The 26,142-nt window shown below is 40.6% G+C and overlaps 2 protein-coding genes across 3 annotated transcripts in view; one reads left to right on the top strand and one right to left on the bottom strand.

Moving 5' to 3' along the window:
- LOC136330875 (testis expressed protein 56-like) overlaps positions 1-2,853 on the top strand; it is a 37,151-nt gene extending 34,298 nt beyond the window's left edge. For both annotated transcript variants that reach the window (XM_066268397.1, XM_066268398.1), the window contains exon 4: positions 70-2,853. In XM_066268397.1, coding sequence (XP_066124494.1) covers positions 70-316 — 247 coding nt within the window. In that variant the 3' untranslated portion in view covers positions 317-2,853. The remainder of the gene's footprint in view (positions 1-69) is intronic.
- ECI2 (enoyl-CoA delta isomerase 2) lies at positions 2,841-25,122 on the bottom strand. Its single transcript, XM_066268395.1, has 10 exons — positions 25,015-25,122; positions 23,534-23,696; positions 19,801-19,899; positions 19,394-19,579; positions 16,461-16,530; positions 12,526-12,628; positions 11,656-11,776; positions 6,502-6,591; positions 4,721-4,864; positions 2,841-3,500 (listed from the first exon to the last, which is right to left on the bottom strand). Exons 1-10 carry the CDS (start codon positions 25,068-25,070, stop codon positions 3,345-3,347), a joined length of 1,188 nt encoding a protein of 395 aa, XP_066124492.1. The 5' UTR covers positions 25,071-25,122; the 3' UTR covers positions 2,841-3,344.
- Positions 25,123-26,142: the final 1,020 nt, after the last annotated feature.

Raw genomic sequence — 26,142 nt, forward strand, 5'->3', positions numbered from 1 at the left:
AAAAAATAAAAACTAAGGTTCTTATTTATTTACTGGTAATAATATTTCTTCCATTTGTTTCCTTGCTAGATGGGTGAAAAAGAATATGCAGCCCAATGAAGACCTTCAGTCAATAATCCAGAGGCTGTCCGTGTTTGGGCCAATTAAGTCAGTCAACCTTTGTGGACGGCAGACTGCTATCGTGGTGTTTGAGAACATGACTTCAGCTTGTAAGACTGTGAATGCTTTTCAAAGCAGGACTCCTGGCATAATGTTGCATTGTTCCTGGCAACAAGGATTCATGTTGGAAGATGTAAGACTCCCTGTTATCAAATAGAACCTATGTAATTTTTTTTTTACTGTCAAAATGTTTATGGTGAAATGTAGTCTTAAAACAAAGGAACAGAAAAAAAACAAAGGAACACAAAGCAAAGATCACACCTAAATGTGATGTATGACACCAGCTTGGACTTCTGAATACAGTGTGGACTGTGTTGCAATACCAAATTCCAACGGTGAAGCCAATAACTGAGTAGTCTTACCATGCAAGAGTAAAATTTAACCTTCCATACAAACGTTATGTAAGATTTTCATATAGGATTTGCTCAGAATAGCACTGCAATAGGATAATTGAGAAAGGAAAATTTTGTTAACAGTTGTGAGAATGCCATCTATGTAAAGCTCACATTCAAAGAACATATTTTCTGTTTAGTTCACAAATGTTAAAATAGTGCAACAGAATTTCAGTATATTTTATGACATTAAAAATTATTCTGCACGTGAAGTAAAATAATTAACGTAGGTGCTCAAAATTTTAGTTTGAAGTAAATGATCACATGCTCGAAAGCTTCAGAGGCAAGAGTGCAGGCTGCATGCTAGAGTTGCGGAAACATAGCAAGCCCTCCAGATTTCCTGGTAGACAAGCATTTTTCATTACAGAAATGCTGTATCTAGAGCTGTTAGGCTATGCTATAGTCAAAAGAACAGGACAGATTCTTCTTTCTGGCAATGGCTAAAATCTAAGCAGGAAAACAGTCTTACTCAAAAGCAACAAAAGGTACCATACCTGACAATGGAAGAATTATGCTCTATTATATATAAGGTATGGTGAGACTGCTAATTTCAAAAGGCCACAAAAAGTCTAGCCTATTTTTTAAAAGTTATCAATGTTTAACTCCGAGTAAATTTTAATATGATCTTTCACAAAATACCACGCCAGTGGAGTCTATCTATATCAGTGTTTTTCAACTGCCATTCCGCAGAATACTGCCAGTCCACAGAAATTTCATGGCACAGTTCACAAAAACATTACCATCCTGATGTATGAACATTATAGACCCAATGATCTTAGTCGAATTCACTTATGTTCAGGGTGATTTCTGCCTTAGTGGTCTCTGAAATAATTCTATTTTCATGGGTCCCCAAGTGTAAAAGATTGAAAACCACTGATCTACATCATAGTGCTATAGAAGTCATTTTGGATCTCTCCCACCTCCCAGCCCCCAATTCCTTGGTATTTGTGGGGTCCTTTGAATCCCTCAGCTGGTGTTCAAGTGTAACAAATCTACTGCATGCTAAAAACCACTGGCTACAAAACAGCTCTGCACAGTTCCAGAGTAGCCAACACAAAAATGCTCTGTGCCTCCAAACTCTTCCCATTTGGTCTTTAGATAAAATTCTAACTTGTGATTTTGCTAAAAACAAGATTGTCAAGAAAAAGGCACTTTTTGAATTAATGTGGCTGCTGTGCAGAATTGTAGCTACCTCAAAGATTTTCTTTTTATTGTGGCATCAGTTTAGCAGGAGAGTAACTGTAGTTGCTTCACAAAGTTTCCACCAGCATTCTTATGGGGGAAGAAGCCATTTCCACAGTGCGGATTTAAGAGAAATGCCACAAACCTATAAAGTTCAGATTGTGTAGTAGTGGTAATTCTGAAAATGCATTTTTTTAAAATTTTTTTTATTAATTTTAATGGGGTGATATTGATCAATCAGGGTACATAGGTTTAGAGAAAATATCTCCAGGTTATTCTGACATTTGATTATGTTGCATACCCACCACCCAAAGTCAAATTGTTTTCCGTCACCTTCTATATGGTTTTCTTTGTGCCCCCCCCAACCACCACATTCTTGTCCATGTCTCTGAGTCTCATTTTTATGTCCCACCTATGTATGGAATCATATAGTTCTTAGCTTTTTCTGATTTACTTATTTCATTTAGTATAATGCTATCAAGGTCCATACATGTTATTGTAAATGATCCGATGTCATCATTTCTTATGGCTGAGTAGTATTCCATAGTATATATCACCACATCTTCTTTATCCATTCATCTATTGAAGGGCTTTTTGGTTGTTTCCATGTCTTGGCCACAGTGAACAATGGGGCTGCATGTGTCTTTACGTACCAGTGTTTTTGAGTCTTGGATCATTTTGTTTGGGGAATAAGAAGTGGAACTTAAAACTGCCAGATTTAATAAGTTTCACAATGAAAGGATAACATGGTGGGTGTTTTGGATGAAATTTTTTACTGAGTGAGACTGTCCCTGGCATGCAAGATGTTGCTCTTTTTGGCACTGGGCACTAAATACACCCCCAGTCACCATGACAACCAAAAATATGCCTCAGTGCTCTTCAACACCATTAGGTGACGGCAACCCTGGTTGAGAGCCACTAGTAAAGTGTCATCAAATTTTGTATGATCAACGGGCTCCTGGGCAGGGTGGGAGCAGCAGCCAAGGCTGAGCACCCCCACATGGAGGAGGCCTGGTGGCCACCTGCGATTGAGGGAGTACAGCCCCACATGGGGCTCCCATGCTCCCACCAAAGTCAGGAATTGAATATCAAACCCATGTACATTCCTTTCTTTTTTTTTTAACAGAGACAGAGAGAGGGACAGACAGACAGGAACAGAGAGAGATGAGAAGCATCAATCATTAGTTTTTGGTTGCGCATTGCAACACCTTAATTGTTCATTGATTGCTTTCTCATACGTGCCTTGACCATAGGCCTTCAGCAGACCGAGTAACCCCTTGTTTGAGCCAGCGACCTTGGACTCAAGCTGGTGAGCTTTTGCTCAAACCAGATGAGCCCTCGCTCAAGCTGGCCACCTCGGGGTCTTGAACCTCGGTCTTCCGCATTCCAGTCCGATGCTCTATCCACTGCGTCACCACCTGGTCAGGCTCATGTACATTCTTAAAGCTTAAAAAACAAATTATGTAAAACATCAGGGCTCTAGTGAAATATACCCCTTGTAAATGATATTTATCACTGAAAAAAGGCACAGTGAAGTTAATTCAAGTATTGCAAGTCAGAAATCATGGCACATCCCTCCCTCTGAAATGCTTAACTTTGCTGTAGTCGTCATCACAGTTTTGCTTTTTTGGATAAGAAGTCCATGACTGCATTTATGCATTCGTCTGACAGCCATCTTCCCTGGAGGACACTACACTCTTCAGCATTAACGGCATGTAGCTTTTCTTTCTCCAGATTTCTGATGATTTGTTTTGAAATTCTCATGGCCTAAAAAAAAACCAAGAACCAACAATATGGGTAAGAGGTATTCTAATAGAGTGGGATTATTCCAAAATTTTGGTTCTTGTTTCTCTACTGTTCATTAAGATACAGGCCTGACCAGGTGGTGGCAGTGGATAGAGTGTTGGACTGGGATGTGGAGGACCCAGGTTCAAAACCCCGAGGTTGCTGGCTTGAGAGTGGGATCATAGACATGACCCCATGGTTACTGGTTTGAGCAAGAGGTCGCTCACTCTGCTATAGCCTCTTGGTCAAGGCACATGTAAGAAAGCAATCAATGAACAACTAAGGTGTTACAATGAAGAACTGATGCTTCTCATCTCTCTCCCTTCCTATCTATCTGTCCCTATCTATCCCTCTCTGTGATTCTGTCAAAAAGAAATGTGTAATACAAGACAGTGCTTCTCAAACTTTAAAGTGCATACATTTCACCTCAAAGAGATACTAAAACTTCTGGTTCCAGAACTGCATTTTGAGTAGCAAAAATGGAAGAGCAAGCAGTCACTAGCTATCACATATGAAAACAAAAGTGCTACATGAAGAATCTCCTAAGTCAACCTACCTTCTCTGGTTTCTCACTTGAAGACTAAAAGTATTCAGCAAATAGTGCTTATCATTCTCCTCAAAATTATCCCCCCGAAGAATTGCCCCTCTGCTTTCATATCATTGAAATAGAATGCTTATTTGAGAGGTTTTATAAAAATCAGTATTGCTAACATTATTATGGTTATTTTTAATCTTAAATACAGATGTACTTATGCCCTGGCCAGTTGGTTCAGTGGTAGAGCACTGGCCCAGTGAGTGGATGTCCTGGGTTCGATTCCTGGTCAGGGCACACAGGAGAAGCACCCATCTGTTTTTCCACCCCTCCCCCTCTTGGTTCTCTGTCTTTCTTCCCCTCCTGCAGCCATGGCTCATATAGTGTGAGTTAGCCCCAGGCGCTGAGATGTCTCCATGGCTTCTGCCTCAGGTGCTCAGCAACCAAGCAACAGCCCCAGATGGCCAGAGCATTGCCCTTTAGTGGGCTTGCTGGGTGGATCCCAGTCAGGAGTCTGTCTCTGCCTCCCCACCTCTCACTGAATTAAAAAAAAAATTCAGATATACATAAAACCAACCAAGATATGTCTTGTTTTTATGAATGCTTATTCTCGTAAGGTAAATAAATCAATTCCATGGTTCATATAATTAAAAAAAAAAGGAATACTAACGTTTGGAGGTAACTTTGAATATGCCTTCAGCCTCGTCCAAATTTCTTTCTGAAAAGTACTATCAGGAAAAACTTCAGTAACAAGTCCTTGAGCACATGCTTCTCTTGCTGTTAACTTCTTTCCAAAAACAAGCATCTCTGTTGCCTGAAATAAAAAGCAAGGCAAAGAAATTAACCTATTGAAACAAGGCTCAGTTAACTTCAGAATTGCTTTCAGTAGACATAAGAAATTTTACTTATGGTCTTTTGAGGTTGACAGTATCTCTCCAAGGAAGAAACGGATGACCTCAATAGACAATGGTTTGCAAACTATGTCCTGAGACCACATTGGCTCTGCAGCAGGTCTGTAGGGCTACTGCTGTGTGTGTGTGTCAGAGGCAAGAGGCAGAGATGCCCCAAGCCTGGGGCAGAAATGACCTGAAGCAGATGCTGACTTCATAGCCCATGGATACTAGGATTTTCTGTCTTATAAAATACTATTTAAAAAAAATCTTGGACATAGGAAATGTCAATCAACCTTCAGAAACTTTATCTTTCAAAATTTCCTTCCCTGGAAATTCTACCCAGTGGTCAAGCTCTTGATGGTGTTCTTTTACCTGCATAGATACTCAAATTAGTTAGACTTGACTGAAGGAAAATGAATAAGACTAATACTCAGTTTCTAACTAAACTGAGGTCACTAAGTTATATCCTCTACACTTGCAATTTCTTTCCCAGAAAAGTAAGACTATTTATCACAGCCAAATGCTCTAAACCTTAGGGTTAGTTCTGCCCAACATTTCAGTTAAAATACTTTTTTAAAAACCCAGGGTATGTAACAGAATAGATTTTAAAAATATGTATTTATGACAAAACCCTAATATCAATGAAAATAGCTCAATTTCTACTCCCCTTTCAGATTCTGAAGAATGTCCGCTAAGCCTTTCCCTATTCGCCTCACTGGTCTTGTCATGATTCCTTCGGAGCCACGACACATGGGCAATTATGTGTCCATGAAACTCAGTGACAGATCTAAGCAGCCACTTAACTCCTCTAGGAGCCTTATTACCCTGGTCACACCGACTAATGAGAAGGGCTCTTATTACCGGAAGGGGCAAACCCCCATGGGGCTCACGTCTGCATTTCACATGATTGTCAAAGTAAAGATGTCATTGTATCACTTTTAGTGGATGATGCTCATCCATGAAGAATTTAAGGGGAGGGACCAGCCTGGCAGACCCACGGAGGATGGCACAGCCCCGGTCCTTCACCTGAAGAATGCCGCCCACTGTGGAGGATGAGGCCACATGCCATCTCACTGCAGCTGGTACTCAGCCACCTGCTGAGTACTCCCAGATCTGGGGAGCTACAGAGAGTTTTTCATTTTCTCCCAAACCAGACATTTCCCATAATCTGGTGGGTCTATATTTAGTCCTTTGAGTAGTGAGTTTTTTTCATGCTTGCTGACCCCCGGGAGTGAGTTTTTTCAAAAAATGAAATAGTTACAGTTTTATTAACTTAAAATTATGTTTGTTTGATAACCAATTTATGGAAACAAGAAAAACATATATTTGGCTTTTTTTAATGTTGCCTTACACATTTTTAAAATAAATCGATCACTGGATGGTCAGGAGGCACACGGACGTACATGAACGTTTGTATTACTCAAAGGGTTAAAACTCTTAAGAGTTGAGGGGCAGATAATTTGCTTCTCTTTTGTCTGTATTACTGAGAAAAAAAAGAGGGATTACTTTTGGAACAGAGATGAGTCATTCATTTATTTTTAAGATTTCCAAATGTTACCTTAGCTGTGCCCATTATCTTCGGGAAAGTATAAGAGGAGCATCCTTCTGGACTTTGGCCTAGGTGACTAAAAGGAGTATGAAATGTTGCCTATTTGGAGAAGAAAGTTAAAAAGAAAATAAATTTTGTGTGTGATTTAAAATAATCATTATCTATATCCTCATAATACTTAAGAAACCTTTTTCTTTTTTTTTTTATAATTTTATTTTTTTAATGGGGTGACATCAATAAATCAGAAGAAACCTTTTTTAATTGAATTATTGTGGTATCATATACACACAAAATTTACTCTCTTAATGAATGCAATTTGATGAGTTTTAACAAATGTATAGTTACGTAGTCACCACTGTAATCAAGATACAGAATATTTCCCTCACCCCCAAAAGTTTCTGCAGTCATCCATTCCTCAGCCCCAAACAACCTCCGATCTGTTTCCTGTCTCTAAAATTTTGACTTTTCTAGAAAGTTATATATATGGAATCATACACTGCATAGCCCTTTGTCCTTTTGTAGGCTTCCGTCCTTAGTGTAAGGCTTCTGAGAGTCACTGTGCTGTTGTATGTATTACAAGTTTGTACCTTGTTATTTCAAGTAGTCCATTCTATGTGTGTGTCATAATTTGTTTATCCTTCCTGGTGTTATTTTTAGTATTTTGGCTATTATAAATAAGGTTGTTATGAACATTTGTGTATAGGTCTCTGCAGGAACATGCTTTCAATTCTCATAAATACCTAGGAGTGGAACTGCTTGGTTGTGTGGTAAATGTATGGTTTAACTATGGAAGAAGCTGCTAAACTGTTTTCCAGAGTGCTGTAGCATTTAACATTACCACCAGAACTGTATGAGTTCCAGAAGGCTCCACAGCCTAGCTAAACCTTGTTATTACCAGTCTTTTTAACTTTAACCATCCTAATAGGTATGTTGTGGTATATTGATATGGCTTCAATTTACATTTCTCTAATGATTAATAGTGTTGTGCATCTTTTCATGTACTTTCTAGTCCTTTATATACCTTCTTTGGAAAGTAACTCTTAGAAGTACTTTGCCCACTCTTTTTAAGTTAGATTGTTTATCTTTTTATTATTGAATTATTTATATATTCTGGTTACAAGTAATTTTCTCAGTGGGGTCTTTCTCTCTTTTTTTTTTTTTTTTGTGTATATTTCTGAAGCTGGAAACGGGGAGGCAGCCAGACAGACTCCCGCATGCGCCCGACCGGGATCCACCCGGCACGCCCACCAGGGGGCGATGCTCTGCCCATCTGGGGCGTTGCTCTGTTGCAACCAGAGCCATTCTAGCACCTGAGGCAGAAGTCACAGAACCATCCTCAGTGCCCAGGCCAACTTTTGCTCCAATGGAGCCTTGGCTGCGGTAGGGGAAGAGACAGAGAAAAAGGAGAGAGGGAGGGGTGGAGAAGCAGATGGGCGCTTCTCCTGTGTGCCCTGGCCGGGAATCGAACCCAGGACTCCTGCATGCCAGGCCGATGCTCTACCACTGAGCCAACCTGCCAGGGCTCTCATATGTTTTTAAGAGCCATATTTATACTTTCTTTTCTATGGGCTATTTATGTCTATTTCCCATTTTTGTATTAAGCTGTTGACCTATCAGTTTTTAGGTGTATTTAAAATATATAGAGATTAGCCTTCATTATATGAGCTAAAAAACTCCTCAATCTGTCATTTGTCTAAATTTTGCCTCAGAGGTTTTCTGATTGGCTTTACATTACTAGAAACTATTTCACTATTGGTAATTTAAAATATGATATATTTATTTTTAGTTGTTTTATATTACAGAAATATTTCTGTTTCTTGATAAATATTGACAATATGTAAACAGAATATTTACACTTCATTTCCCATAATTAGATATGGTGTTTTTATTTTAATGAATATTGTTAAAGATGTAAACATGTAATGTATGCAGCATATCAATCAAAATAATAAAAATATAAAGTAAAAAGTTATTCATGTCTTTTCTCCGTATCTTTTCTCCCCTCTCCCACAAAAGAAGTTTATTCAGGACAACATAGTAAGAAGTCACAGCCTAAAGAACATAGTGGAAAACTAAAACAAACCAACTAACCAACCAACAACCAGAACTAAGGGGCCACAAACAGGTACATACAAAGTTGACAATAGGCAGTACTTAACTTATTTATAAACATTATTATAACTAAGCCTTTAGCTTATCTGTATTAATGGAGCGGTAGATGTACTTAAGGGCTTAGTCTGATGCTCTGGTTTCAGTGGCTCTGGGAGTTTCTTAACCAACTTGTGCCATAGTTTCCTATGAAATGGGGATGAGCACCTATCTCACAGGACTGCTGTGTTCATTAAGTGAATATTACAATGTGCATCAACAGAGTATCTAGTACATAGTGAGTACTCAAACATTTATTGTTCTTATGATTTCAACCTTTTTATTAACTCAAGAGAAAATGTACCATTCGCTGACACAGAAACTAATAGAAATTAACTATTATTTACAATAAAGAATAACTTGGATCCTGGCCAGTTGGCTCAGCAGTAGAGCATCGACCTGGCATAGCACTGGCCTGGTGCATAGAAGTTCTGAGTTTGACTCCTGGTCAGGGCACACATTAGAAGCAACCTTCTCTACCCCTCCTTCTTCTTTCTCTATCTATCTTCCCCTCCCATGGCCATGGCTCAAACGGTTTCAGCAAAGTTAGCACTAGGTGCTGAGGGTGGCTCCATGGCCTTGTCTTAGGCACTAAAATAGCTTAGTTGCTGAGCAACAGAGGAGCAGCACCCCAGACAGGAGGAGCATGGTTGGGGGCTTGGTGGGTGGATCCTGGTCAGGGCACATGCAGGAGTCTGTTTCTGCCTCCCTGCCACTCACTTAATAAAAATAAATAAAAAAGAATAATTTGATTATATGGATTAAATGTTAACCCACATTTAATGTTATTTATTCATAAAGCTAATAATGATAAATTCTATAAAAAGAATTCCTCTCTACTTATTCTTTCTTCTGTGACTTTACTTAATTTACAATTAAAACCTGTTTTAATTCAGTTGGGTGAACTCTTGTAGTCATTTGTTAAATATTTTACTTTAGGCCTAACCAGGCAGTGGCGCAGTAGATAGAATGTCGGACAAGGACGCGGAGGACCCAGGTTCAAAACCCCAAGGTCGCCAGCTTGAGCTCATCTGGTTTGAGCCAGGCTCACCAGTTTGGGCCCAAGGTCACTGGCTTGAGCAAGGGGTCACTCAGTCTGTGTAGCCCCTGGTCAAGGCACATATGAGAAAGCAATCAATGAACAATTAAGGTGCTACAACAAAGAATTGATGCTTCTTATCCCTGTCCCTTCCTGTCTGTCTGTCCCTATCTATCCCTCTCTCTGTCTCTGTCACAAAAAAAAAAAATTTACTTTGGACCAAATCTCTGAGCATTAAAAAACATGTTTATATTTATATTTAATATAAATTATATATTAAATTTATATTTATATATGTTCTCTAATTTCAATTCCAATTTATATCATAAAATTTAAGTCCTAGAAATCTTTAAAAGGATAATGTATATGGTAGTCATTTTAATCAAAACAAGATTAAAATATGATATCTGTCCTTAGAAATGAAAACTGAGAACCCCAAACTCAGGCCAAGAACTCCTCATGTCACTCTTATTCAAAGCAGGTCAATTAACTGTTCATTTAACACAAAGAACCTGACCAAAGACTATTGACTCTTGCTTTTCAACAAAAACTTCCACCTACAAAGGTTAGGGAGTATAACTCCTAGAATTTCATTTGTCCCCATCATGGAAAATTATTAATGAGCATTAGATCTGCCAACATGCCCAATCTGGTTAAATGGAGTCCAATAAAAGATAAACCAAAAAGTTAAGGAACCTATTATACAGTGCTGTCTCTTACTGGGGAAAATATCTCCAAACACAACTAGGAATCTCATCAGCGGTAAAAAAAAGTTTTCTACCAGGTTGTATATCAGCAAATCTTACCATCACATAAGCAAGCGTCACTCTAGAAATCAGATAACCCTGGAAGCGGTTATTAGTTTCACAGTAGAAGCTCTAGGGTAAAAGTTTTAAGATAAACGTTCATCAGATCTTTCCTTTTAATGACAAAAATTATAAACAGTCAAGGGTTCTAGCAGTCAGAATCTGGTTAAATTCCTAAGTTAAATAACTCAAATGTAAGCACTAGTTATTTCTGAATGGTAAGATAAATGACTTTTAACTTTTTTCTTTGTACTTCCTTCTTTTTTTTCTGAAGTGAGATGGGGAGGCAGAGAGACAGACTCCTGCATAAGCCTGACCAGGATCCACCCAGCACGCCCACTAGGGGGCAATGCTCTGCCCATCTGGGGAACTGCTCTGTTGCAACCGGAGCCGTCCTCAGCACCTGGGCCAACTTTGCTCCAGTGGAGCCTTGGCTGCGGGAGAGGAGGAGAGTGATAGAGAGAAAGGAGAAGGGGAGGGGTGGAGAAGCAGCTGGGCACTTCTCCTGTGTGCCCTGGCTAGGAATTGAACCTAGGACATCCATCCGCTGGGCTGACACTACCACTGAGCCAACTGGCCAGGGCCTGTACTTTTCAAAACTTTATTTTCTACTGTGACATATATTGCTACTAAAGTAAGAGTAGAAATTAAAATCTATACAATTCAATGGTGAACACAAGACTGAACTGTGTCTTGGGCAAGTAACTTAGCTTCAGTTTTCTTATCTGCAAAGGAGGGAGTGAAGAGCAGATACTGCTTAAAAACCACCTTTGTATTCTAAAATTCTAAATTCCAGAATTCGTTTACTTAAACAAAAATAGTATCAAATAATCCACTTGCATAACCTGCAAAGATGTTACTCCCCCTTCTTCCCCCCCAAGCTTTCAAGGTCCTTGGACTGTTTTATAGTAATAGGAAAATTGAATCACTGTTGTGTAATTTGATTAAAATATAGAGCCAACAGAGTTCAGACAATGTTCACAATAATGGTGTTTATAAAAATTCAAAATAAAATGAGTCAAATTAGATTAATTCTTTGGGAAAAGTTGAAATTTAGTTCATTCAACCACAAACTATATGTAATCTGTTTACTACTAGCAACAATACAGGAGAATTCAAAGGATCTCATTTTTACTTGCTTTCTTCATACATTTCTGGGAGTGAACTTACCCTGTCAGAAGCATACACAGCATCAAATAGCCCGAGGGTGGTGACGGAGATGCCCACAGCCGGACCATTTACCACTGCAATCAGAGGCTTAGGAAAATCGATAAAACTGCCTACAAAATCCCTATGGAAACAGAAATATAAAATCATGTTTAAATGTTCTAAGACAGCCCCACCAAAATATAGGCAAGACAGCAGGACTCTGAAGTAACAAACTGCTGGCCAGCCTGGTGTTTCCATGTCACCCACGGTGTCTCCCTGTGCTGCCGCACCAGATTCATCCAGGAAACCCATCTGAATGACACCTGATGGAAACTCAGAGTAAGCCCTATAATTTGACCTTGGTTCAAATCTTGTATTCTGGCCAGTTAGGTCAGAACAGTAACCAGGTGTAGGCTTAGAGATTAGGATGGCTGACTGAGTATATGTTGCAATATTACAGCTCTCAGGGCGTTAGAGACTCAGCAGGGATAAGCAAGATAAGAAGAGAGAAGCCTCACATCCTTTGTGTTTTCTGAGACTACTTCAAAATCTATTACCAGCAAACATGGAAGGCGTGTAACCCTCTGGCTAGATGACAATTTGCCAAATTCCTCTGCCTCAATATGAGAGAATTTTATTTACTTTATTTGCTATAGTTTACTTTTACACTTTCCAATCAAGTATCACAGAGAATAGCAGGATGAACAGGAAACAGAAATTAAAGTGATAGAATGAATGCCTACCTATTGATAGACACAGTTTGGAGAAATACGCCTGTTTAAAGTCACTATTGCGCTGACACAAGAAGTGTTTATTTTAATTTTACTTAGCTAAATACCACTTTGACGGATACAAATGAGCTCTCTGGGATGAGACAAATGGCACTCTTACCTCAACATCATAGCACCAACTTTAGCTTTCTCCTCCACTCCACCAGGGGGAATATCAGTGAAGTTAGTCAGATCATTCCCACTGCAGTAATAGTCACCATTTCCTGTAAACAAAACCAAAAACCTCACCATCTATAATTATTGAGTATCTACTATGCCAAGCACCAGAAACACACTACTGAGCCAGCTCTGGTTCTAGCCCTAATTTACAGATTAGTAAATACAATGAACACTAATTTTAAAACATTGTAAGTGTAAGCAATGCAACGATAATACAAAGAAGAGGTACATGATGATGATACAGGTTTGGTCTAATCTGGGAGCTTACAGGAGGGACTTAGACTAAGGAAGGAACAACGTAACTGAGATCTGAAGGACAGGCAAGGTTAGCAGGAAGAAAAGTGGTGGGAAGAATATTCATGGACAGGGAACAGCACATGCTAAGGCTCTGTGGAGGGGTAACCTCAGTGTTCATGAAGTGTTCAAAGAACTGCTTTTGTGCCAGACCAGAAAAAACCAGAGCGAAGAAGCTGGAGTAGGATGAGTATAGGCAGGACATAGCACATGAGGCTTTGTAGATCTGCTCATTTGAAGAGCCACTGAAGGTGTTTTCTTTTTATTTGTTTTAAAGTATAATTTACATATAATAAAATGATCAGTTTCAAAGACTCAGTTCAATGATTTCTGACAGCTATAAATACCTGTGTGATCACAATCCGAAACAAGATATAGAACATTTCTATCATCCAAGAAAAAGTTCTCTTAAGCTCCTTTCCTGACACAGTGCCACCCAACCCTGTCCCAAGGGTCTCTGGCTTCAATCACCATAGTTTTGTCCACTTTAGAACTTCATCTAGATCTGTGGTTCTCAACCTTTCTAATGCCGTGACCCCGCAATACAGTTCCTCATGTTGCGGTGACCCCAAACCAAAAAATAATTTTGGTGGCTACTTCATAACTGTAATTTTGCTAGTTATGATTCGGAATGTAAATACCTGATATGCATTATGTATTTTCCGATGGCTTTAGGCGACCCTGCTGGGGTCACGACCCACAGGTTGAGAACCGCTGATCTAGATGGAATTATACAATATGTACTTTTTTGTGTCTGCCTTCTTTTACTCAACCATGTTTTAAAGATTCACCATGGTCTTGTGTGTCAGATATCCGTTTCATTTTATGGCTGAGTAGCATTCCCTGTATAAATAGCTGACTTGGTCATCTACCCACCCATTGATGGACATTTTGTTGTTTTCAGTTTTTGGCTACTGTGAAGTAGGCTACCAACATTGTTCTTGTACAAGTTGTTTTTTATAAACATATCCTTAAATTATCTTGAGTAACTGCACAGGTGTGGATTGCTGTGTCACCGAGCTGATGTGTAATTCTGCAATAGGTTGCCAATGAATACTCCAAAGTGTTCTCTTATCAGAAACGTCTAAGGATTCCAGTTGCTCCACACAACATTTAGTATTATCTGGTTTTTTTTTTTTGGACTTTAGCCATTCTAGAGAGTGACATCCTTCATTGTAGTTTTAATTTGCATTTCTTTGATGATTAATCATATTGAGCACCTTTTCACATCTTTTATGAAGTGTCCAAGTCTTTATCCAATTTTTAAATCTGGTGGGTCATCTTATTAATTCGTAGGAATTCTTTACGAATTCTGAGTATTAGTGCTTAATCAGATTTATATATAGCAAATATTTCTTCTCCAGCTTGTAGCTTTATATTCATCTTCTTACTATTGTTTTTTGCTAAGCAGACATTTTAAATTTTGATAGTCTAATTTGTAAATTGTTTCTTTCATGGTTAGTGCTTTTTCTGTCCTGTCTAAAAAAATCTCTGCCTACCCTAAGGTCACAGAGATATAGTTTTGTCCTAGAAGTTTTTTTTGTTTTTTTGTTTTTTTTTGTATTTTTCTGAAGCTGGAAACGGGGAGAGACAGTCAGACAGACTCCCGCATGCGCCCGACTGGGATCCACCCGGCACGCCCACCAGGGGCTATGCTCTGCCCACCAGGGGGTGATGCTCTGCCCCTCCCGGGCGTCGCTCTGTTGCGACCAGAGCCACTCTAGCGCCTGGGGCAGAGGCCAAGGAGCCATCCCCAACGCCCAGGCCATCTTTGCTCCAATGGAGCCTCGGCTGCGGGAGAGGAAGAGAGAGACAGAGAGGAAGGAGAGGGGGAGGGGTGGAGAAGCAGATGGGTGCTTCTCCTGTGTGCCCTGGCCGGGAATCGAACCCGGATCCCCCGCACGCCAGGCCGACGCTCTACTGCTGAGCCAACCGGCCAGGGCCTGTCCTAGAAGTTTTATGTTTCTGAGTTTTATGCTTAGATAACTTTTAATTTTTGGGTAGGGTGTAAGAAGTCCATTTTCCCCATATGGAGATTTAGTTGCTCTGGCACTGTTCATTAAAAGATTTTTCTTTCTCCATTGAATTGCCTCATTGCCACTAAACAGTTTTAATTGAGGGGATAGATTATTATTTGAAACTATGCTTTCTTCCCTGTTTTGTTTTAAAAAAGTGAAGGGAAACACATACATGTTCGTACATACATAGACACCTTCTGGAAGGTATCAAGGGAAATAGAATTTTTCTAGGGAGCAGGATTGGGATTCCAAGAAGAATGAGACTTAGTTATGCACCCTTCACATTGTTTTGTTTTGTTTTAAACCATGTGCCTTTATTACATTTTATTTAAGAAGTTAATTTTAAAAATATACATTCTTTTCCTGTATCAAAACATTCTTCTCCTATATCAAACCAATACCACTGCTAGACTACCGTTTTTCTTATCTCCATTCTCCTAAATTACCTGGGCATACCCATGAAATATGAGGGCTATCTTCAACTCTTCCTTTTGACTCATCCCCTAGAATCAGCTATTAGATTTCTCACTCTTTTCCTCTATTTTTTTTTACTAAAAGCTACTTGGTATCTCTAGATAACATTTACTTTATAAATTTTAATGAAAAATAAATAAAATAACTCCTGCTCTGCCATGCCATGAACAGTAACAGCTACTTCTAACAAGTGTCTGCTGGTGTGCCATGCCCCTTACCTGCATTATCTCATGTCATCATTGCAACCATTCATTGGGGTTGGTAAAACACTGCCTTCTCCATTCAGAAGCAGAGGTCACCCACAGGTAGTAAGGGGTGAAGCTATTTAACTTCATGTCAATCTGAGTCCCCACTATGCATGGTGTCCCTTCCAAATCCAACAACTTTCATTTTCCATGTTCTCCTCAGTCCAGGTCAATGGGCATCCATCAGATTTTCCAGTTATAATCACAGACTGATATCATTTTTAATGTATTTTACTATATCTTAAACATTTTCTATATTGTTGGTCTTTACAGTTATACTTTTTAATGCTTATACAATATCCAGTCTAGTGGATGTTCTATAATTTGTTTTATTATTCTATTATGGCAACATATTTAGAATGTTTCACATTTCCTAAGTAATGCTACAAAAATTCTCTCTCTTGCATAGGACTTTTCTCTTTGTTAACCCAATTTTAGTACCAATAATACTTTTATTACCAATTGGGTATCTACTTTATATAGGTATCAATTTTGGGTCTACTAAATTATTCCTATATTTGAGAATTAGAGTATCTTAGTACTAGAAAAGATTTTAGAGCTTATATGCTAAATTTCTTATCTAGTAGAAAATCTTCCAAATAGAAATTTAATTTAAAAATCTAAGAAAGGTTCTGCTCTTCCTCAACTACTTGTAAATTGCCCTTCTGAAATCTAATACCACATTACCCCCTTTTTACCTTTGTCCAAAATGTCTTATATACTCCATGTTGCCTCACTGTCTTGGGCATTTTCATGGGTTTATCATGTGTATGTGAATTCCCCATGTACATGTATTAAACTTTGATTTTCTCTTAAAAAAAAGGAAATCTGAGAAAATGTCTTACCTGTCATAACAATTATGGTTGAGTCATCCTTGCTTGCAGCTTTAAGTGCAAGAATGATTTCCTGATACATCTATATGAAAGGGGAGAGGTGAGAAAAAGGAACCCTAAATATGATAGCCATCACTCAGTGGATTCCCCAAACGTTAGTATGCAAGCCTACTTCCTGCAAAGTATCAAACATTTATGTTAGTTGTATTTAAATAATTAAAAAGCCATCCCAATACACTTAAAGGATTTCTATTCCTTTTATAATTACTTGTATTACGTACCAAGTGCTATAGTAAATGCTGGAGGATATATCCACTTTTTTGTCCAAAAGTAAACAAATAAGACACAATCCTTGAGCTTTTGGAATAGAGGGAAGAGCTCTAAAATGGGTGGAAAGCACAAAGAAGGCACTGATCCTTCTCTAGGGTGGGCAAGATAGGAGGTGGCCAGAGAAAAATATCCTCAAAGCTATTTTCAACTGCTAGCTCAAGAAAGAGCACAGTGTTCCAGACAGTCTGGGAAGTGTAACTGAGAGTTAAAAGGCTGGGGTTTCCAAAACACTGTAAGGATATTGGAGGGTAATAGGTCCAATATTTTAAATCAGCAACATCTGAAAAATTGGGATGTGTAGTTGTTATAGCCTTGAATGCATTTACCGCAGGCATAGTTTCTACCTTAGATGAGACATCAGTGTGGAATGGAATGATGAAGGCTGACATTTACAGACACTGAGAAAAAAAATGCAAGAACTTTGCAAAATATATTAATAAAAGTGAAATTACTTCCACTGAGGGAGGGAACGAGCAAGTCCTTCCATCGTTAACGATAATATATAGCACAGCAGGGTAACTGGCAAGAGCCAGTATTAGGAGATGGATATTTCGGGGTTTCACATCAGGTTTTCCTGCATATTAGTTATGTAGATTTAAACAAGTTACCACTTAACCTAATCATTTTATTGTTAAATAATAACAGTAGGCTCCTAGTGGGAATTAAATCTCTGTGTGGAAAGAGCTGCCACATATTAGGGTCTGTATTGCCTGACCAGTCAGTGGCACAGTGGATAGAGCACCAGACTGGGATGCAGAGGACCCAGGTTTGAAACCCTGAGGTTGCTGGCTTGAGCGCCAGCTCACCAGCTTGAGCGTAGGGTCACTGGCCTGAGTATGGGATCACAGACATGACCCATGGCTGCTGGCTTGAAGCCCAAGGTCACTGGCTTGCACCCCAGGTCAATGGCTTGAGCAAGGGGTCACTCGCTCTACTGTAGCCCCTGGTCAAGGCACATATGAAAAAGCAATCAATAAACAACTAATGTACTGCAATGAAGAACTGATACTTCTCATCTCTCTCCCTTCCTGTCTGTCCACACACACACACACACACACACACACACACACACACACAAAGGGCCCTGGCCGGTTGGCTCAGTGGTAGAGTGTCGGCCTGGCGTGCAGGAGTCCCGGGTTGGATTCCCGGCCAGGGCACACAGGAGAAGCGCCTATCTGCTTCTCCACCCCTCCCCCTCTCCTTCCCCTACCGCAGCCAAGGCTCCATTGGAGCAAAGTTGGCCCAGGCACTGGGGATGGCTCTGTGGCCTCTGCCTCAGGCGCTAGAATGGCTCTGGTTGCAACAGAGCGACGCCCCAGAAGGGCAGAGCATCACCCCCTGGTGGGCGTGCCAGGTGGATCCTGGTCGGGCGCATGCGGGAGTCTGTCTGACTGCCTTCCCATTTCCAACTTCAGAAATATACAAAAGAAAAAGAAAGAGTAGCTAGTATTGTTATTATAACCATGACAATATAGAAATAAGTCAGGATAAAAGGAAAAACAGTTTTGAGAATCAAATGTTTTATTAATGAACAGCACATATCCAGCTTCATGAAACTCTTATTTAGGATATTTGTTAGTATGTATGCTCTTTTGACGATGATGTATAAACTCAATGAAAGGGGTTAGAACATTCCCAATTTGACTCCCAGTTCAGCATGAAGCATCCAGTTAACTCCCATAATTTTTTTTCAAGTGCTTATTTTTATGCTTGTTCAATGCCAGATTCCAAGACTAAAGTTGCTTTCGTCAAACAGCAAATTTCAAGCAGAGGTGGGTTATGACCTATTTAAGATGAAGTCCTTTTCTCCTTTCTCTCTCTACTCATACAAAATACAGCTCCATGCAGAAGGAACTGTACTTATTTCCAAGTGAAAGTGGCATGAAGATACTTCCGGGGGGACGGTTTATTTTGATTTTTTTGTATTTTTCTGAAGTTGGAAACGGGGAGGTAGTCAGACAGACTCCCGCATGCACCCGACCAGGATCCACCCAGCATGCCCACCAGGGGGCGATGCTCTGCCCATCTGGGGCGTTGCTCTGTTGCAACCAGAGCCATTCCAGCGCCTGAGGCAGAGACCACAGAGCCACCCTCAGCGCCTGGGCCAACTTTGCTCCAATGGAGCCTTGGCTGCGGGAGAGGAAGAGAGAGACAGAGAGGAAGGAGAGCGGGAGGGGTGGAGAAGCAGATGGGCGCTTCTCCTGTGTGCCCTGGCCAGGAATCCAACCCGGGACTCCTGCACGCCAGGCCGACGCTCTACCACTAAGCCAACCAGCCAGGGCCTGGGAAGACGGTTTATATCAACCTTAGAAAACCTCTATGCACATTCTCTTATATTAATGTATGTTTCATTTATATTAATCAGTGCTCCCATTATCGGGACAGCTGTAGTTCCTTTTGAGCAGGGAAAATCTACCTGAAGCTCACAGATTCTAAATAATGAAGGACTAGCCCTGCTGTATGAAGAAGTAGCTATAATAACTAATCTCCCTGCACAAATCAAATGAGATCTCACAAAAATAGTTATGATGCTGAAACATAGTGGTTTATTTTTTAGTGTAACTAACAGAGAAAGAAAATAATGGAGAAAGAACTCCTAGGGAAGGTAATGTCACCTGAGTGTTGATTGCATTCTTTTTGGTGGGCCGGTTCAACACGATCTTTGTGATGCCATCTTCAGAGGTCACCACCAGGGTTTCATATTTTTGTTCCCCCTCTGCTCCAGGATTCACTTGGCTAGAGGACTCAGATGAAGAACTCAAACTGGACACCAAATCCACATAGTTCTGCCGGGCAGTTTCCTAAAGAGATTACAAACAATGGAAGCCCAGTGTCAACATTTTGAGAAACTTACTGGGTTAACAAATAACACCTTGCAAAAGACGAAGAACAGAGGTTCTGGTTCACTAGAATTACATGAAGACATTGAAGGTGCAAACTATATATAATGGATTGATAATGGAAAACACTCAACTTCCTTTAGGAGTACTGCAAGTAAAATAAAAGTAACAAATAAATTTACCTTGGGCAGACTGCCAAGGGCATTCCATGCATCCCATTTGGCCTTATTAATGAAGTCGAATACACCTGGTTTGGGAACATTACAAGGTCCTTCAGTGGCCTGTGAAAAGGTGAGGAGGGCAATTATTAGTCAAATATCCATGCAAATTGGAGACCTACATCTTAAAATACATGAAATGCACAACTAGGATGAATGTGCCTTCCCTCCCAAATACTTCCGCAGAGTACACAAACTGATCTGAACTTTTCTTGCCTTCTCATTGATGCTGTTGCTAAAAATGGACAAACAGAGCCTGACCAGGCGGTGGCGCGGTGGATAGAGCATCGGACTGGGATGCAGAGGACCCAGGTTCGAGACCCCAAGGTCGCCAGCTTGAGTGTTGGCTCATCTGGTTTGAGCAAGAGCCCACCAGCTTGAACCCAATGTCACTGGCTCCAGCAACCAGTTGCTCAGTCTGCTGGAGGTCCACGGTCAAGGCACATATGAGAGAGCAATCAATGAACAGCTAAGGTGTTGCAATGCGCAATGAAAAGCTAATGATTGATGCTTCTCATCTCTCTCCATTCCTGTCTGTCTGTCCCTGTCTATCCCTCTCTCTGACTCACTCTCTGTCTCTGTAAAAAATAAAAATAAATAAAAATAAATGGACAAACAGAAAAAAGACTGCAGAGACAAAATGGGCCATTGGCTATGAGTTCCTAAAATAAGTTATAACTGTCTACATTTGAAAATAATTGCAAGAGAAAGATAGTGAGAAAGCACTTTTCAAAGATTCTAATAGTTCATTAGTTTTAAGGTGACGATCACATTTTCACATACAATTAAAGTATTCAAGCAAACGATCTTCAAAGGTCATCAACCAACAAACATTTAGAAACCTACAGTATATTCTGAAAGCCCATTCAAAAGTACAAAAACTACCACTAATTCAGTGGTAGATTTCTGGTAACCTGAGCAACAAAGCTGTAGATGAGGGAACAGGGTGTGTTGTCAAGAGCACTGGTCCTTAGGAAACTGAGCCAGGGCCTTGGAAGCCAAAAGCAACTAGACTTTTAAGAGGTGGAGTGAGTATTTTCAGATGAATAAAATATCTGAATTATCTAGTTTTCAGAAATAGCAACTTAAAATGTTACTTAAAACCATATAATATTTTTAAATTTTGTAATATAATTAGCTAAAAGAACTTTGAAAAAGAAAGGCTGTACACAAAGCTAAGACTTTCCAAAGACAAAGAGACAAAAGTGACTCTGCAAGAGCTAGCTAGCCACCTGAGAAATTAGAGGCAACGCGGTCCACAAGACTTTCCCTACTTCTAATGCCAAGTACAAGGTTGGGGGGCGCCTGGTATCAACCTCAGGTTTAGTGATCTGCTAGAATGACTCCAGAACTCATTGAAAGCTGTTCTACTCATGATTATAGTTTACTGCCAGGAGAGAACACAGATTAACATCAGCAAGGGAAGAGATAAAGGGAAGGGTGAAGTCTGGGGAAGTACACCTTTCACCCCCACTGTGGAATCCGGGCAGGGCATCTCTCCCAGAGCTGATGTGTGACAGCACACATGGGCTATCACCACCAGGCAAGTTCACTGATGCCTCATTGTTCAGTTTTTGTTTGAAGCTCTGTTAAGACTGAATATGTAACTGCAGCCCCTCTAAATCACACTGTTATATCGTGTGGCCAAGTCCCCTTTAAATCACACTGTTAGCCTGTGCAGGCCTATCAGGCATGGCGTTTCAAAGGTTTATCAAGTGCCCCCAAACTAGGCCCATGCGGCCCCCTGAGGCCATTTATCCGGCCCCCGCTGCACTTCTGAAAGGGGCACTTCTTTCATTGGTGGTCAATGAGAGGAGCCCTGTATGTGGCAGCCCTCCAACGGTCTGAGGGATAGTGAACTGGCCCCTTGTGTAAAAAGTTTGGGTACCCCTGGTAGGTAACCTAAGGCAATCCTGCCCAGAAGTCAAAGGTAAAGGCCAGATCTCTTCTGGGGCAAAGTTAACCCTTAGAGTAGTACGAATGAACGTTCATGTATGTCCTCGTGATTCCTGACCATCCAGAGTACAATTGATTTATTTTAAACTGTGTAAGGCAACATTAAAAAAAGACAAATGTATGTTCTTGTTTTCATAAATTGGTTATCAAACAAACGATTTTAAGTTAATAAAACTGGAACTGGAACTAATTTCATTTTTTGAAAAAAACCTTCACTCCTGGGGGTCAGCGAGAATGAAAATAACTCACTACTCAAAGGGTTCAATTCTTTCTTATTCACCCTATATGACAACAGGAGAGGTTCCTGTCAATCACAGGAAGAAAAACAGTAATACACAGGAGCACAGAAAGGCTAACTTCCAAGGGTAGTGTTTAGACTTTGCAACTTAAAACCTTACATTTTAAAATTCTGTTAAAAAATTTTTCAAACGTACTGAAAAATATTATAATGAACTCCTAATACTCATCACCCAAATTCAACAAATATCATTTTTGGCACACTTGCTTCCTTCATCCTTTTCTTTCTTTTTTGCTTTATTTTAGTGAATCCCAAACACCATATATTTCACTCCTACATTCTTCGTATGCATTCCTAAAACAATCAACATTTTCTTATATAACCATGATACTTATTGACAACAGTTCTTAGGTATCACCTAGTACTTAGTTCATATTCAAATTCCCCCAATTCTCTTCATATAACTTTTTCACGGCTTTTGGTTGTTGCACATTGGGTTGTTATATCCTACAAGTCTTTTTTACTGTGGAGTGATCATGAGGGGTTGTTTTTTGCCTTAATAGGGTTTGAAAGTATAATACAGAAACACATATATATCCCTGTGAGAAGCTGATGTAAGTGGAGCTACTTTAAGAGAGCCAAATCAGCCATTTCCAGAGAAAACTGCTTGTACACCTTGGTCCTTGAACCTTTGGAATATTTGATCTGGCAAAATAACCTTGGACGGGGCCAAACCAATTATTTGTACATTACTATATGAAAGTAGACATCCTGACCACAAGAAAGTCAATGTGGACACACTTTCTGAACACAGAGTCAATAACTCAGCTTGTCAACACCAATAGACATTTCTCTATCCATGTAATCATTTCCCTTCCTTTTCTCCTAAAACCCCCCTGCCTTCACCTTGTAATTGCACACAGTGGGAATGTCTGCCTGAATCTGTATCCTGAATTGCAATTCTGTGATCACAAATAAATACCTGTTGCCTTTCACTTTTGCATTTTATCTTTAGGTTAACACACTCTTTAAAGCAGGGGTCCCCAAACTTTTTACACAGGGGGCCAGTTCACTGTCCCTCAGACCGTTGGAGGGCTGGACTATAAAAAAAACTAAGAACAAATCCCTATGCACACTGCACATATCTTACTTTAAAGTAAAAAACCAAAACGGGAACAAATACAATATTTAAAATAAAGAACAAGTAAATTTAAATCAACAAACTGACCAGTATTTCAATGGGAACTACGGGACTGCTTTTGGCTAATGAGATGGTCAATGTGCTCCTCTCACTGACCACCAATGAAAGAGGTGCCCCTTCCGGAAGTGCGGTGGGGGCCGCATGTGGCCCACTGGCCGTAGTTTGGGGATCCCTGCTTTAAAGGAAAGGCAGAAAAACCCTTAAAGTATTAAAAGTGAACTTCAGTAACACTTATAGCATACCTATTTGAGGAGCCATCTGCTCAAAATGTCTCTAAATTATATCAGACCTTAGGCATTTACCTGCTTATACAGTGCATAGAGTTTGAGCTTCACTTCATTTCCTGGATCCTTCTTCAACAGTTTTACCTGATTCATTGCATTTTTAAAGTCTTCCTGACTGGCTCTCATTGCTGTTCCATTCACGTGCAAATGAAGTGATGGGAAACTAATGACCTGCAGAGGACTGCAAACAGGCAGACTGATATCTAATTGTACCCAACCTCACATATTAAAATGCTACGTTTCTCTATAAATATTTTCCCTATACGTGCTCCAGCAAACTGGCTGCAAATGGTTAGTGGTTTCCAAAATGATTCCTAGATAAAAAATCATTACAGAAGCCAACTATAGTAATATAAAAATAAAGGTAAAAGGAACCTGCTATACAGCACATTATTTGTAGCAACTTAAACACAGGCATTCCTCAGAGATACTGCAGATTTGGTTCCAACATACAATAAAGTGAGTTTAGCAATAGAGCAAGTTGTAATCTTTTTGCTGGTGGAGAGGCTTGCCTTCAATCTTAATAAGATGCAGTACCTGTGAAGTGCAATCACGTGCAAAAAAATGAGGTATGCTTGAGCCCAAATGGCCATGTAAATTTTGCCAAAGGCAAGAAGGTAATGAAAGGCATACAAGATAGAAGAGAGCAGAAAACTGAGAACAAGGAGGGAGGGGTGAGTAAAGTGCACAGAAAGTATTTAGCTTGTGTCCTAAGGCCCAGAAATTTGCACTCACTGATTTAACAATGAAGGCCAGCTGAGCTGACAAAGACTTACTCCTAACCATACGATGATTGCCAGCCAGGAGCAGAAATAGCAAGCACAGCCAGGTAAGTCAAGATTTTAAGCACACAGTTAGCAGAGGGAAGAGGAAAATTCAGTGCACAATATTGAGGCCACAAGCAAAAAGTATATGTTCATAATGCTGACCTTGAATAATAAAATTAATGACATCAAAGGTGATTAAAATAGTTACAAATATTTCAAATAGTATGATTAAATCTATGTTCAAGTTTTGAACTATTACTATGCAATTTAATAAAATTTGTCTTCAATATACTAAATATTTGAATTGGTTTTTTTGTTCCCTACGGATAGATTCGTTTCTGGTTTCTACATGGAGTTTATATGCCACCATTTAGCATTACAGTTTAAGCCCACACTGATGATAATGGCTTTACGTTTCTATAGCGTACGGCAAAGAAGCAATGCGTGCTTGGATGTTTTACCTAAGTACGTCTGCAACCTAGAAGCAGCCAGAGTGGCGGCGTGCGGCCCGGGTGACACGCGGAGGGAGACCCGCAGCTTGAAGCTCCGGATGCGTCCCTCCCGACGCGTCCCTCCCGACCGCGCAGCATGGAGCGCGTTTCAGCAGGGCACTCGATGCCACTCTGTCCTTGGAACACCGTAAAAGTATAACCCTGATGCAACGGACACAAGAAACAGAGAAGGCGGCTCCCGCGGACGGCGTCCCAAGGCGACCTTAGGCCTACCACTTACCTCTGGGCTTGGTTCTGACACCAACGGCGAGCCAGCCTCCCGGCCACTCCAGCCATAGCGATTCCTGGGTCGTGGCGGAACTCGGCAGGCGGGGGTGGGGCTTGAGGCCCTAAGAAACGCGATAGGTTCGGGGAGGCTCGGCCCAGCGTGGGCGGAGCTGGGGCTGTGTAATGTAAGGGAGTGCTGCGCCAAGGCGGGCCCAGGGAGGGGCGGAGCTAGGGGGGAAGTGCAGTGCAGGGCAGGGCCGAGGGCGGGGAGGAGCGGGGCTGTGGGGAGGAGAGCCCGGTCGCGATAAGTCAGGATGAGGCTGGGGCGGGGCTAGAGTGCAGGGGCGGGCTCTGAGGGAGAGGATTATCAGGGCCACGATAGGTCATTGCCTTGTATTGCTTGTGTGGAATTGAAGTTCAGAAAGATTAGTTAGGTGACTTTCCCAAGGACCCGAGACCTGCAAGTGGTCAGAGTACTGATTCAACTTAGTTCTCAGAGTCCAAGTGATTTTATTATTCTCTGCTGATGGCCCAACGTTATTTGTGCTTTAACAGGCAGATCTGGGTATAGTGTAGGGGTAAGATGGAAAGCCAAGTAGGACAATTTGGACTTAATCTAATTTTTTCCCCCCCAGATAATAGAAGGTGATGGTTGGTAGGCTGAGCTGAGTCTCTCAAAGATCCTGGCCCCTCTCCCGGGCTGAGTTAGGTTACCTTAGGACCGTGATGGCGAACCTTTTAATAAAAACCGCCCACTTTTGCAGTGCTGGTCAACCTGTTCCCTCCCGCCCACTAGTGGGCGTTCCAGCTTCCATGGTGGGCGGTAGCAGAGCAACCAGACGGCGCCGCGATTGGCCCACCGTGAAAGCTGGGCGGGAGGGAACAGGTTGACTTGTTAGATGGCAGTGTTAGAGTGAGAGGAGATGGTTGAGAAGATAGACAATCCTGTCAGAGAATTCATTTTGGGTCCACCTTGGCCTATTAAACTGTTACCAAAAGTCCAGGCCATACCATTTAAATGTGGTTACTACAGTTTTGTGTGTAAAGAGACCAGTTTTCAGTAAAAAGGAACTATTGTTAGTAGGTTAGATGTTTTACCTGAGCATGAAGATCATTGTATCCATGCTAAGGATTATTTTGG

The sequence above is a fragment of the Saccopteryx bilineata genome, chromosome 3 (genome assembly GCF_036850765.1).
Source record: "Saccopteryx bilineata isolate mSacBil1 chromosome 3, mSacBil1_pri_phased_curated, whole genome shotgun sequence".
Taxonomy (NCBI): Eukaryota; Metazoa; Chordata; class Mammalia; order Chiroptera; family Emballonuridae; genus Saccopteryx; species Saccopteryx bilineata.